This window comes from Alosa pseudoharengus, unplaced genomic scaffold (genome assembly GCF_046254945.1).
Source record: "Alosa pseudoharengus isolate Yale_2024_CS ecotype anadromous, Long Island Sound unplaced genomic scaffold, YU_APseudo_1.1 YU_APseudo_1.1_scf_14, whole genome shotgun sequence".
Classification (NCBI taxonomy): Eukaryota; Metazoa; Chordata; class Actinopteri; order Clupeiformes; family Clupeidae; genus Alosa; species Alosa pseudoharengus.
The window spans coordinates 25,971,711-25,985,296 of NW_027468609.1; the positions used below are offsets into that span (position 1 = coordinate 25,971,711).

The window sequence follows — 13,586 nt, forward strand, 5'->3', positions numbered from 1 at the left end:
CAGAGATGTTCGCCTTTTGTTCCAGTGTTGTAGGAAGTCTGTGGTACTTAACACAGTCAGCTTAAGTCTGGCCCTCCTCTTTAGTTTTGTACACCAGGCTCTCCAGCCCCCCCCCCCCCCCCAAACCCCACCCCACACTCTTTGGTGCCTCTCCAGAGGAAAGGAAGAGGGGAAATGAATCTCACTATCTCTCTTTTTACGTCTTACATTTGCTGCCTCACTCTGCTTCTCTCTTCCTGCTTTTACTCTCTTGTTATCTCCTTTTTGCCTAAGAAGGGTAGACTTTGTTCTCTCTCTCTCTCTCTCTCAAGGTCCAATTCAAATAGGGCTTTGCTGACTGAGCTCTCAAACCATTTCATACATGGTGGGAAAAAAAAGAATCGGAACCAAAACAAAATGCAAATGCAACGACAAGAAAGATTAGATTGTGTCTGTCTCTGGCTGTGTCTTTGTCTGTCTCTCTCTCTCTCTCTCTCTCTCTCTCTCTCTCTCTCTCTCACTCACTCATCCTCCTCCATCATGAGTGCTTAGTCAGGGCTGTGGCCTGAGCGGGATTTAATCCGCTGCCTCTGCGCGTGCGCTCTGTATTAATACGCCACATCTTGTCCTTTTATATATTTATTTCCCCAACACAGACGCTTGATCCGTCACCTCAATCTGCTCATTGGTGTCAGCAGCACCCCACACACACACACACACACACACACACACACACACACACACACACACACATACATACACACACACTCCACCCACTCCACCCCCGCCCTCTTTGCCCCGCCACACACACACACGTGTGAAGCGCTGCACCACGTGGCCACTATTGTCCGACACAAATGTCTGCCTTTGTCCTCAGCAGCTGCCAGCCCGTCCGCCTGCCTGCCTCGCTTGTTCGCTCACTGGCTTTTGTGGCTAAATTTAGCCCCCAGCACCAGCACCAAGGCTCAGCACAGGCTCATATCACCCCACTGCTGCTTTTCAGGGGAGAGAAAAATACACTCCTGCTGTTTCTCCGAGCTGAGCTGAGCTCCCCTCTATGCTACTATGCAGAGAATCTGGCCCTGCCATTAACAGACATTTGCCAAATCGGCTTGCAAAAAAGCATCATCCAAATAAAGATAAAGATACTATGGAGCTCCTTAACTCTTTGAACCGCTGATATCACAACAGTTCTTAAATTCAAAATTAAAATGGCATTCCACTGCAGTGGATTCGTCGTAACCCTGTTCTCAAGGGAGTTTGAGTACAGAGGTCGTGCCCTTGGTGTTGTGATAATTGCAGCACCTCATGTTTTTTTAAGGGTGTTAAATGTTCTGAACCACTGACCTCAGAACAGGTTTCAGATGTAGCACCACTGCACTGTAATCTCCCCAACAGCACCTGTTTTGGTTGGTGAATAGCCCGTTGAATCACTTGACCTCAGGACAGTTTTCAAATATAATCCTGTCGTACTACACTGCCTCCAACAGCATCTGTGTTTATGTCATGAGTGTCTTGAATCCCTGATCTGAGGACAGTATTTAGACCGTACCCTCTGCTTTTGTGCCACCTGCAGTCGCCTGAGTCACTGACCTCAGGACAGTTTTCTATCACCAGCCTTTCCTCAGAGATGCCTGCCTGTGTGTCAGTGATGAAGTGAGTGTTCTTTGTTCCACAAGGTCTTGCGTCACTCTTGAAGATTGATGTGATCTGTAACCTTAATCCACTCTGTGCCTTGCTCCTAGTTCAAGGAGCAATCTCTCTCTCTCTCTCTCTCTCTCTCTCTCTCTCTCTCTCTCTCTCTCTCTCTGTCTCTGTCTCTCTCACACACACTCTCTCTCACTCTCTCCGACTCTATCACTCTCTTCGACCCTGGTGGGGATTTGGACCGAGATGCAAAGACTGACACTGGCTCCACCAACAGCTGTTGCTGAGGCTGTTTTTGTTCTTGCGTTGTCGTCCCTTTGAAGAAAAGTGCTAGGGGAAATTACCTTTATGCGTCTCTTTGTCTCCCACACAGTTGCTGTCTCTCTCTCTGGCACACACACACACACACACACACACACAGAGACTCATACACTCAACTTGTAGCTGAATTTATTTGTTTCAGTTTTTGATCCAAATCTCCTGTGCCTCATGAGATTCACCTGTTTCCTCAGAGCTGATGAAGGAAAGAGGGGGAAAAAAATAAAACAATAGCATGAAGGCAGCTTCTAGAGCCAGTTTTTTTACAGACAGCCACAGAACAGTTCTCTTTGTTCTCCCAGCAGAGGTGTTTTATGGCTGCCATTGTTTATATATTTATTTATAAATTTTTCTCTCTGCTCTTTTCTCTTCTGATTTCCTCCACTACAGGATGGCTACACTTCTCAGCAAGTTCAGGATAGACTTCTCCGACATCAACGTCCTCGGGGATATCAACACCAAGCCCAAGTCGGAGAAGTGAGTGAAAGAGAGCAGTCTGACGTCAGACTGGCCCGCACAAACCCCCTTCACACACACACACACACACACACACACACACACACACACACACACCGCTCGCCTTGCCTCCCTGAATGCTGCCACGAGGCGATAAAAGCTTTTCTGCATCTCCCCAGAGTGGCCTTTGATGTCGGCGAGTAACGCCACCACTAGTCCTAATGATGACTCGGCCCCTTAGAAGGTCTACGTGTTTCCTCCAGCACTTAGTCTCGTATTGACGATGATGATGATTATGTCGACGACGATGATTATGTTGATGATGTTAATGGACCTTAATGAACAGCAGACGTCTTTTTCCCAGAGCAATAGTAATTGAACATGTTTTTTTGTTGCTTTGAGGTTTTCTAAATTGGCATTAGTCATGCATTGTCTAATAGCTTGTGGCGTTGCTTCACTGGCTCCTTGAATACTTGATGAGAGTCTGAGGTCTTGATTAGTGTGGTACAGCACTGGGCTCCCATGGTAAAACTGTACCCACAAGACCTTGGGCAATGTGTCAATCAGGAAACTATCAGTAAATATGTATCTCACCTAAACAGAATTTCAAAGCAGTGAATGGAAATATCACTAATTCATTTACATTTATACTTACACATGTAACAAAGCAAGATTTGGCATAGGTAGGCTATACATTTTATTAGTGTGTGTGTGTGTGCTCCCCGCAGTCTGCCTGTTGTATTTAGGAAGCATAGCTGTAGAGGTTTAATGTGTGTGTGTGTGTGTGTGTGTGTGTGTGTGTGTGTGTGTGTGTGTGTGTGCGCGCAGTGTGGCTGCCTTCACCAATCTGGTTGAGCCGTATCGACTGAAGGAGGACGACATGGAGCAGGAGGCGGCCGAGAAACTCAAGGCCGAGGAGCCCTGGAGGATCACAGACAACGAGCTGGAGCTGTACAAGGCCAAGGTCAGTCTCTCTCACACCACCACCATTGCTCGCTCTGTCTGTCTGGCTGTCGGTGCATCTCTGCCTTGCTTTCTCCATCTCATCTTCTCCTACTCACTCCCTGAAGGACTCTCCCACACAGCCACAGACATAGACTCACATTCACTCTCTCTCTCTCTCACCACATCTTCTCTCCCCCATGTGTCTCTCTTTCTATCTATCTCCCCCTTTTCACCTCTCTCTCTCTCTCTCTCCCTTCCTCCCTCCCTCCCTCCCTCTATGTATCTCCTTAACCCTCTCTCATACACACCCTCTCTATCTATGTAAACATTTAAGAAGCTTGCATACTCAGCACTCCATATTAAACCACCTGACCTATTCCAGAGGAGAGAAGCTGTTTGTTTCTGTCTCTGTCTCTGCAATAAACAGGGGGGTGGGGGGGGGTGTTGTCCACTGTTTATCGTCCTGTAACCCAACATCTCGCTCTGACCCGTGCACCTCTACCCTCACCCCACCCTCCATTTTTTTTAACAGAGCAATCGGCAGATAAGGCTGAATGAACTGCTGAAGGAGCACTCAAGCACAGCAAACCTCATTGTCATGTGAGTACTTCTGAAACTTTAAGCGTGAATAATGTTGGCTGTCTGTGTATGTGCTTGTGTGTGTGTGTCTGTCTGTCTGTCTGTCTGTCTGTCTTATTCTGTGTCTGTGTGTGTGTGTGTCTGTATGTGTATTTACCAAGTGTGTGTTGGTAGACTCTCTGCTCTCAATAAATAGCATCAGCGTCTCTGACCTACTGGCTGTCAAGCGAACAGTGGGGCTACTCTTTCCGCTAATAGCACGTGAGCCTGTGTAAGCGAATTAGCTGCACGCGAGGGTGTAAAGTGATACAGTAGCACAGGCCTCTAGGGCCTCAGCATCCACCACAACTCGTCCACCGCCATCTTGGTTCCCGCGGCTCAAATGCAAGTTGCCCTTGCGCAGAGCGTCATTTCCCAACTGTGCTCAGGAAACATCTTGTGAAATCCACTTTGCCTCATGCGCAGTTCTAACATGCGTGGTTAGTCTGCAGAGTAGGAGGCCATTTAGACCTTGTTGAGGCTCCGTAGCCCTAGAGGCTGACGTGACAGACAGTGGGCGACAGATAGAACACGGAAAAAAGGCAAAAGCTCTTGGGTATTAAGGCAGGCGGAATAGTGTGTATTGGATCTTGGCTCCAGCATGCCGGCCGAAGCGTGTGTGTGTGTGTCTGTGTCTGTGTCTGTGTCTGTGTGTGTGTGTCTGTGTGAGCTTCATTTAATTGCCTGTCACTGTAACCACTGGTACAGGCTGAGTCATGCAAGTGGCCCCCTGTTGGAGTTGTCCGGACTCTGTCTGGAATAAAACAATTAAAACAGACTGCGGAGCACAATAACGCAGATGCAGATGCTCTTTCCCAGCACCGCAACGCGTTTTGGAGATGGGGGGGTAGTATCTCTATTTCCCAGAATTCTCATTAGGATGTGTGGCTTTTTTCTTCTTCCTTCTTTTTGTGCATTTTAAAACAGATGTCTTTCAAATGGACTCTGGTTGATTTAGTCTCTGTGCACAAAGGAAATATTATGCCAGCGGTTGAGTGGTGCACTCGTGTGAATGGGTGCTTTTGAACCGCCACGCAAACAATGGAAACCTAGAAGTGCCTGAGCCGTGAGGTGCAGAATCGCCTAGCGTGAGCAGAGACCTCGTGGATTTGATGTTATATATTATAATAATATAATACGAAAGCGGCTTTCGTGCATAAAAAAGAGGAATCTGCAGGATTGGAACCATCTCTCTTTTTTCTAAAGAAGTGATAAAGGGTGAGACACATCCCCTTGTCTTTTACCCACAATGCTCTCGACCAGAGCTCAGGACCCAGGAGCCTCCTTACATAACTTTGGCTAAATTCGGGGCTCATGATGTAACCTTGGCAGTTCTACCGGTCGGTCTTGCAGGATGCCAGCTGTGGAAAAAAGAAACCCAGCCAGAAAGTCACTGATGATGTGAATGTTTGTGCTTGTTTGCTTGTTTGTTTGTTTGACATGTTTATGTGCATTTATGCAGCATTGCAATTAGATCATTGTGATGTCAGCTTTGGCCATTTTGCTGAAGCCATTTGACAGACTTCTTTATTCCATTGCTGTTTGAAGGGGGAAAATGTGCGTTGCGTGGGTGTTTTTAAAGTTGAAACGGGACATGGTGCCATTTCATTCTGAATTTATGAGAGAAATGTGTGCTTTACGTCATGTTTGTGTGAGGAATTGATCCTTGGACTTTGGTCTTTCTAAAGGTAATTTCCTGAGGCTTTGCCCTTGCGTGTACCCTAATCCTACCTTCTTCTGTGTGTGTGTGTGTGTGTGTGTGTCCCACAGGAGCATGCCCCTGGCTAGGAAAGGGGCCGTGTCCAGTGGTCTGTATATGGCCTGGCTGGAGACTCTGTCCAAGGACCTCCCTCCCATGCTGCTGGTGCGTGGCAACCACCAGAGCGTCCTGACCTTCTACTCTTAAGAAGAAAGCACACACACACACACACACACACACTACTTCAGGCACGCACACACACCTCCACCCTACCCGCTGTCTTGACCCTTCACAGCTCCTCCTCATCACTCACACACACACACACACACATATACTCACAAGACACTCATGGGGATGAAGACGAGCAGCCGGTGCGATGATGTAATGGTGGGAACGACATTAATAATGGTGGTGGTAGGAGACCGTACCTCTGGGACGCTGGAGGGAGGGGTGGGGGTGGGTTGGGGTCCAACTGTCTGGCGTCACGGCAGTTGGCCATCTTGGTTCCCGTGGAAACGCAGGGTACGTTCTGCACCCCTGTTCCATCTTGGTCATGGAAGAGGTGAAGAGAACAATCTTCAAAGGTCAATTTATTTTTAATTTCATTGTTTTTTTTCTTCATTCTTATTTTTTCTTTATTTGTGTTCTCAAAGAAAGGCACCTGAATATGCAGAGGTCATGCTTGATAGAATTGTTATTATTCATATGATGATTATTGTCATTATTATTTTTAATACTACAACGACAATTTAAATTACCGTCACTGTCACTGTTTCTAAGTTATTTTTCATTTTTTTGCTGCAGTTATCAGCAATAACCACCCTTGTTTCCTTTTGCCTCACATGGAACAAAACCATACAGAATGCTTTTGCAACACCATTAATAGCCTTAAAGACGTGCCTTCCAGTTCAATCAAATTACATTATTATTATTATGATGAAAAAAACAAACACTTTGCCCTTGATTGATAAAAAAAATGTGTAAGCAAATGAGTATTTTTTATTGGGTTTTAACTTGTTTATGTTTTTATTTATTTAGGGTTGTTTTTTTATGCGAGTGGACTTTTTACGTTTCACTTTGACAAAACTGCTCCACTTCTAAGCATAAAAAAAAGCTTTATTTCTTCTGGTGGGATTTATTTGTGTGCGATTGCCTCTAATTGGTTTTTCTTTTCTGTACTTCATGTAACTTTGGGTCTTCCGCTAGAAGCTGTGATGGGATGAGATTAACGTTCACTGTACAGTGCCCTCCAATACCTTTAGTGATGCTCGAAAAGGAGTTAGCTATCGCTCGGATGACAGATACCATCCTCTTCCTGCTGTATTGACGTTTGGGATAATGTCCATACCGTAGGACTATTTAAGTATACTGTAGGACTGTTTTGAGTATACTGTAGAGCCTAAAGGCAGTTTTGAAGAGCAATGTTTGTTTTGTTTTGACGGTATTGTTTTGCCTGTAGAGAAGAGCTGCCATTTGTTTGCTGAAAGAATGGATTGCTGTAGGGCCATCGAAGCTGCTAGCATTATGAGAGGAGTTCCAAAAACAACAACAAACAAAAAAGCAAAAAAAAAAAAAAAAAAAAAGCAAGCAAAGTCTGAAGCCTCCTTTTCAGTGGCCTCCTTGTTAAAACACAACTCCATGAACAAACAGGTGTGTTAGCAAACAAACATGACTTTGCCTTAAAAACATAGAAGTAATGATTGTTTGTGTAACTTGATTCCCCTCATATAAATATATAAGCCATACTGGCTGATTCAATAGCAGGTCAAATGCAAGTTGTAGCTAGTGCAATTAGGTGCATAGGTAGAATGTAATGTCTTTGTACATTATCCCCTCAACATCTGAAACAACATGTAAATATAGTGTACGGTATGAACTAAAATACTACATTTTTAGATTTTGCCCATTGTCAGATTAATAGCATTTCTGCTCAGTGAAGTTTGGTTACAGACATGCACGCTGTGTAGACCACATAGGCACACTGGTGGAGGTTGTTGGTCCAAGTCAGGACAACCTAACCAGTGTTTTGTGTCGCGTCGTGTGAAACTGTAAAAGGCGTTTCAGTTGTCTGGTTGAAACTTCGGGCTCTCGAGCCACACATCGCTGTTTTTTATTTATTATTTTGTTTAGTTTTATTTTATTAAAGGTGGTGTTTTTAGCATGGTGGTGTGGTGGGGGTGAGTTGCGTTTTTCATGCCACATTTGCAGATTCAAAGATGTCGTGGAGCAGGGTAGAGATGTTGGTCGAAGCTAACATACGAATGTTGCACACAGTGAGCAGCCTCTGAATCCAATGGATACATACCTCTATGCAGGTGAACTGTTGCTGGCGCTTAAAGTAGTTTTTTTCTAATATTATTATTATTATTATTATTATTACAGCTCCGCTCACCTTAATATTTTTTTCAACTTTGGAGCTTCTATACCCATACTGTGGGGTTTGTCCTTAACATGGCTTTTTTCTGTCAGCATGTCCAAGTGCCCAGAGGAGTCAAAATCTGTCTTTCCAGGAAGGTTCTCGAAAAAGTTTTATTTTTTACCTCAGAGCTCTCTGGTTGGTATGTCACTGAGCTGATTCCCTGGGATGAAAAGCAGCTCAACGACGATACAATCAACTCTTATGTTAGTGTTAACTCTGCCAAACTCCCCTCTTGTGTTGCTGTCGCTCAAGAATGGGTTCTGTCTCTTCATTGCTCCGTGCTGTGTAACTGTAGTCGGGGAGTGGTGCTCTCCTGGTGTAGTGTTTTATGCTGTACTGGTTGCCCAGGTCAGAGCCGAGGAACTGATTTCTCTTAGTTTTCCTCACCTCGGGTAAGAATGTCCGTGTTACTGTAAGGAAAGGTCAGTCTTTTTGAATGTAAACACTCCTTAGTCACAAAAGATTATTTAAAAATGAAAAAAAAGAAAGAAAAACGCAGTGACACTGGGTTATTAGCACTAGTTTTCCATTTTGTTTTGTCTTTCCTTTTTGCAGAGGGCTACTTGTTTCCCTCACAAGTTATAGTTCCAGTCACATTTGGCAAACCCAGTACATTGCAATGTGTGTTACTATTTTGACCTCTTTTTGTTTTGTCCAGTCTCTTTGTCTATATGGGTAACTTACACAGTTGCACCCCATCAATTCATGTTCCTTAGCTAACAAAATAAAATACAAATATGCCATGTGATTTTTAAAACTAGTGTCTGAATGAGTATAGTCATATTTATAGTCACTATATATTCTAGTGTTTCAAATAAAGATGTACTTTGAAGTATGTGCACAAGCATGTAGTTACATTCTGTCTATAAATATATATATATATATATATATAAATATATAAATAATCTGTGGGGATTGTAAAGATTCTTTTTCAAATTCCTGATGGTACAATCTATCAAAGATTTTCTGTGCGTTGCTGTATACTGTATAGCACTCAAGAACATCCTCCCCACAAAATAGCAACAGATCAAGTGTAACCTGTTTAAATTATTGAGCTATTATATATATATATATATATATATAATAGCTCAATATACACACATACATAAAGACAATTGGGAGAGGACATTTTTCTTTTGTTTTTGGAGATGTCGATGTAAACATGCTACGGTTATGTGTCACAACCAAATACTGTGTGTGTGTATGTGTGCATTTTTCATTGATTGTAGATACACTTGATTGAGGAGATGATTCAGACGGAGTGGGTGGGGTGTGTGTGTCTGCCCGTCATTCGGGCGGAGGGGAGACATAGGGCCGGGGCAAGCCACAAACAACGTCTACGTGCTTGTCACTTTTTCTACCACTTCCCTATCAACCCTGCTCCCTAATCCTCCACTCTCTCCTCTCCTCCTCAAGCTTCCATTTGTAGCCAAAGCAACCCCCCCACACACACACATTTACCCCTCAATCTTCCCAATGCCATCCCAGTCTGTCAGTCTTGGCAAAGAATGGTAAATAACAGTGGAATTGTTAAGTTAAATAAGCAATGGACAACCTCATAACTCTTTAACTCTCTCCTCCCTAGCCCCCTCCCCTCCACCTCCAGTTCACACTGCAACTCTTAACTAACTTGTAAATAACTTCTAGTCTAACCAGAGTAAATTAAGGGAGTGGAATCGCTTAATGACAAATTAATATGGAGAAACAAATATTTATTTTAGTTTAGACTTCTCCAAGTTTTTATTATAATTTTTTTTTTCTCGTATGTTTTCTTGTTCTCTTTTTTGTTTGAAATTTAAATTGCATGTTGATTTTTCGTTTTGATCTTTCTCTCTCTCTAGTCCCTGTGCATTTCTATCTTTTATATGCCTTTGAAAATAAATCTATGTTGACGAACAGTTAAAAACGATGTCTCTTCCTGAACTACCATACAGATGGATACAATCTGTCAAGCTGGGACAGTAATTTTTTTTGATATACTGTACTGTTAACCGTCACGGATATGCTTTTTCTAACATTTTAACATTTAAAATTCCCAATACTTTGTACATCTTTATTGCAATAAATAAAGAAATCAATCAAAATGAATCCTACCCCTTCCCTGTCTCTGGTGTTTGTCCTTACACATGCTTACATCTCCCCTAACCTATTAAATGGGGCCTGTGTGGCCACTCTCTTCTCAGATGGTTCTCAGAGATTCCTTGTTTTCCTTATACTGCCTGTTTTATCTAGTTCCCATGAAGCAACAGCAGAGGGTATCTCGACTCCACACTGTTAAGTTCAGGGGGTGGGTAGATATGATCTCACCAAGTTCTCCCCAGGGGACTTTTCCAGGCTAATTGTAATCACACGCTCACACAGGCGCATGCGCTCTCCCTCCCTCCCGCTCACTCACTCATGTATCTGTGGTTACACATAAAGTTTAAACTTGAGTTAAGGGTCCTAGAGACGGTGTGATGATGTGGGTCCTTTCTTCATTGTGGGAGGGGAGCAGTGTGTGTGCGTGCGCGCATGTACGTGTGTAGCTCTTAATAGAGCTCATTACTCCTTGGCTCCACAGGTGTTCCCAAACACTGTAATCTGGACTAGAGAACTGCGCTGTGTGTGTGTGCGCGGGTACGCCAGGCTAGATGCCCATTGGATGGTGGCAGAGCCCAGATCCGACTCTCCCGCTCACTACCCTCATTGTTCTACCTCTAGACTGAAGGATCCAAACCATGAGCATATGTCAGAAGGCCTGCCACATGCTTTTTAAAAGGTCACCATTGTATCAAGAAAAGCCTTAACAACTCTGCTAAGACTTCTATGAATGGCAGGAGCTGTGTAAGTGTAATTGGACTTGAGTTTATGATGAATCAGGATAAAAAGTGATGTTTTTCCCAGTTGCTGGGTAAAGTTTGGTATCGGTCCAACACCAAGGGAGTGGAACATAAATTACCAAAAATTACCGATATGTTGCAAGCAAAAGGATTGCCACAAAGAGACATCCATGAATATCTGGTAGAACTAAGTGCTAAAATCACCTACATTATTGATTCAGTACCCAGGGATCCAGCATGTACAGTATCTGCCCTGTGCTGCAAGTAACTCTGAGTACAAATGTCTGGCAAGTGTATAAATATAATGCAAATGCCTAACACCACTGTGAGGGCATGCATTGTTTTAATGTTTCACAGTTGAGAACAGAAAAAACGATATGGGCCAGGCCTAATCTATCAGTCCTCACAGTCCGACCTATCTAGAGCCTTCTTATGCCGGTTGCACAACCTTTTTTCATTCTTTCTTGTATATCCTAGGATAGTATCAAAGTCAACTGCTTAAGGATTGCATCACCGTTAAAATCAGGTGCAGAGGCAGACAATGTGGGCAGATAGATCATGATCATGATGATGATCATCTTGCAGACTGCAGTGTACGGGTGTTGGCCCAGCATCTCATCCAGGCATTGAACAACAGTGACACACTCTGGTTGCCATGAGCACAACCAGGGATCTCTCAAAAGTATGATCGGGAGGTCTCCCAGACAGCAGCTAATCCTGGGTGAAGTGGGGTCAAAGTTTGAACCAAATACCAAACCCAATTTTTAATAAATAAAAGTGGAGACCAGAATTTTAATCTGTCAAATTCAGCGCAGCTCGCACAGTCCTAGGGTTAGGGTCCTTGTTTTGGAATAAGCCATTTTAAATTACCTTAATTCAGTTTACTATTTTTTAATTTTTAATATTCAGTGCTTTTGTGCACACAAGACACTGATGCATGTAGATAAGTTGGTGTTTTAATGTATTGTAACGATTTGATAGTGACACACACAGTTGTCCAATCAAAAGGTTTATTAGCTGAGATCGAGAGCAGGGACACAGACACAGAACACAATACACACGGGGCAGGTCAAGTACACGCACACACAGTACACATACAGGGGAGGACGCAGCCCCCCACACAAAAAGGATCACACACGAGGGAGAACTAAAAGGGAAACATGTCACAATAAAGACGCTAACATTACACTCAAAACTAAGGAGAAATACAGACATAAACCCCCCAAATGTTCGCTCTCGTATCCCAGGATGCCCTGCGCAGGAGAACACTAACACTGTCTTTTGCGCCGACGTTACATAGCTCCCCCAACAAGCTATTGCCGTCCTCGGCAATGACCATGAGGTAGCCACATGCTAACGTCGGCACGCGTCGCCCGCCGCTCAGTCCAGTGCGACAGTACCGCCAACTCACGTGGGGTGCACACGCCGCAGGAGCTCACTCAACGGGGCGCCACGCTGCTAGCAATCCAGTACGGGAGTGCTAGCAGCCACGTGGCAGACCCGCTCGTCACCAGCTCCCTCTCAGCAGCCGCCCTCAGGCTGCACTTTCCGCGGCGTGACACCGCGGCACTCCTCCTCTCCTGGCAGGGCCCTAGGTGGCCTTTTCAACCGTCGACACTGTACCAAGCACTGGGGTTCGAGGGGGGTCAGATGAAGCTGCACCAACGCCACTCCGCTCCGTCGTTTCACCGACCAGGACAGACAGGCACCGACTCCGCAGCAACCGGACTGCGCTGAGCTGTCCCGCTGCAGCTACCGTCTTCGGCGTCCCTCCTCGTGTTGCCTCCTCGCAGAGTCGTCCTGCTCTGCTCCCGGCCCGTTCCACTCCCTCGCGGCCTCAGCGAAGGCACGACCCCCGAGATGGCCATGCTAACGAACTCCACACCACGAACATTTTTTCAAAAGGCGCCGGCCAACAGGCCAACTAGAACGGGCGCCCACACAGCACGGTGCCTCTCACACGCACCCAAACGTTTTTAAAGTTCAGAGGGCCTTTCCGTCGAAGCTGCCCCACCGTCGTGAGTTCGCTGCCCTCAGCGGCTCCGCCAACCGTCCATCGTCTAGGAACCTCTTCCTCGCCGCACTCCCTCGGCTCTGCTCACGCGTCGCGGCTCGCTGTGGAGTCAGCGCCCAGGCCAGCCTCGTCTTCTCCGCGACCGCTTCTTCCGGCCTGATCTCCTCCCATGGCAGCAGGCAGGTCCAGGCGACAGCTCCTCTCCTCCAGCGGCAGTAACGATAGAAGGCCTCAAGCTCTTTAGCAGCCCTTACAAGGGCTCTCTCTGGATCCTCTTGCGTGGGCCTCCACCCAGTGGTGAGGTCTCCCGCTCCCAGCTTCTCTCGCTGAGCGGAGGCCATGTTTGAAAGTCGCTTCTGACACCAATGTAACGATTTGATAGCGACACACACAGTTGTCCAATCAAAAGGTTTATTAGCTGAGATCGAGAGCAGGGACACAGACACAGAACACAATACACACGGGGCAGGTCAAGTACACGCACACACAGTACACATACAGGGGAGGACGCAGCCCCCCACACAAAAAGGATCACACACGAGGGAGAACTAAAAGGGAAACATGTCACAATAAAGACGCTAACATTACACTCAAAACTAAGGAGAAATACAGACATAAACCCCCCAAATGTTCGCTCTCGTATCCCAGGATGCCCTGCGCGGGAGAACGCTA

General features: G+C 45.4%; 1 protein-coding gene across 1 annotated transcript in view; it reads left to right on the forward strand.

The window, feature by feature from the left end:
- Positions 1-10,169, forward strand: part of slc12a2 (solute carrier family 12 member 2) — a 63,026-nt gene extending 52,857 nt beyond the window's left edge. Inside the window, exons 24-27 of the mRNA XM_076284373.1 lie at positions 2,335-2,421; positions 3,229-3,364; positions 3,878-3,945; positions 5,734-10,169. Coding sequence (XP_076140488.1) covers positions 2,335-2,421; positions 3,229-3,364; positions 3,878-3,945; positions 5,734-5,869 — 427 coding nt within the window. The 3' untranslated portion in view covers positions 5,870-10,169. The remainder of the gene's footprint in view (positions 1-2,334; positions 2,422-3,228; positions 3,365-3,877; positions 3,946-5,733) is intronic.
- The last annotated feature ends 3,417 nt before the right edge of the window (positions 10,170-13,586 follow it).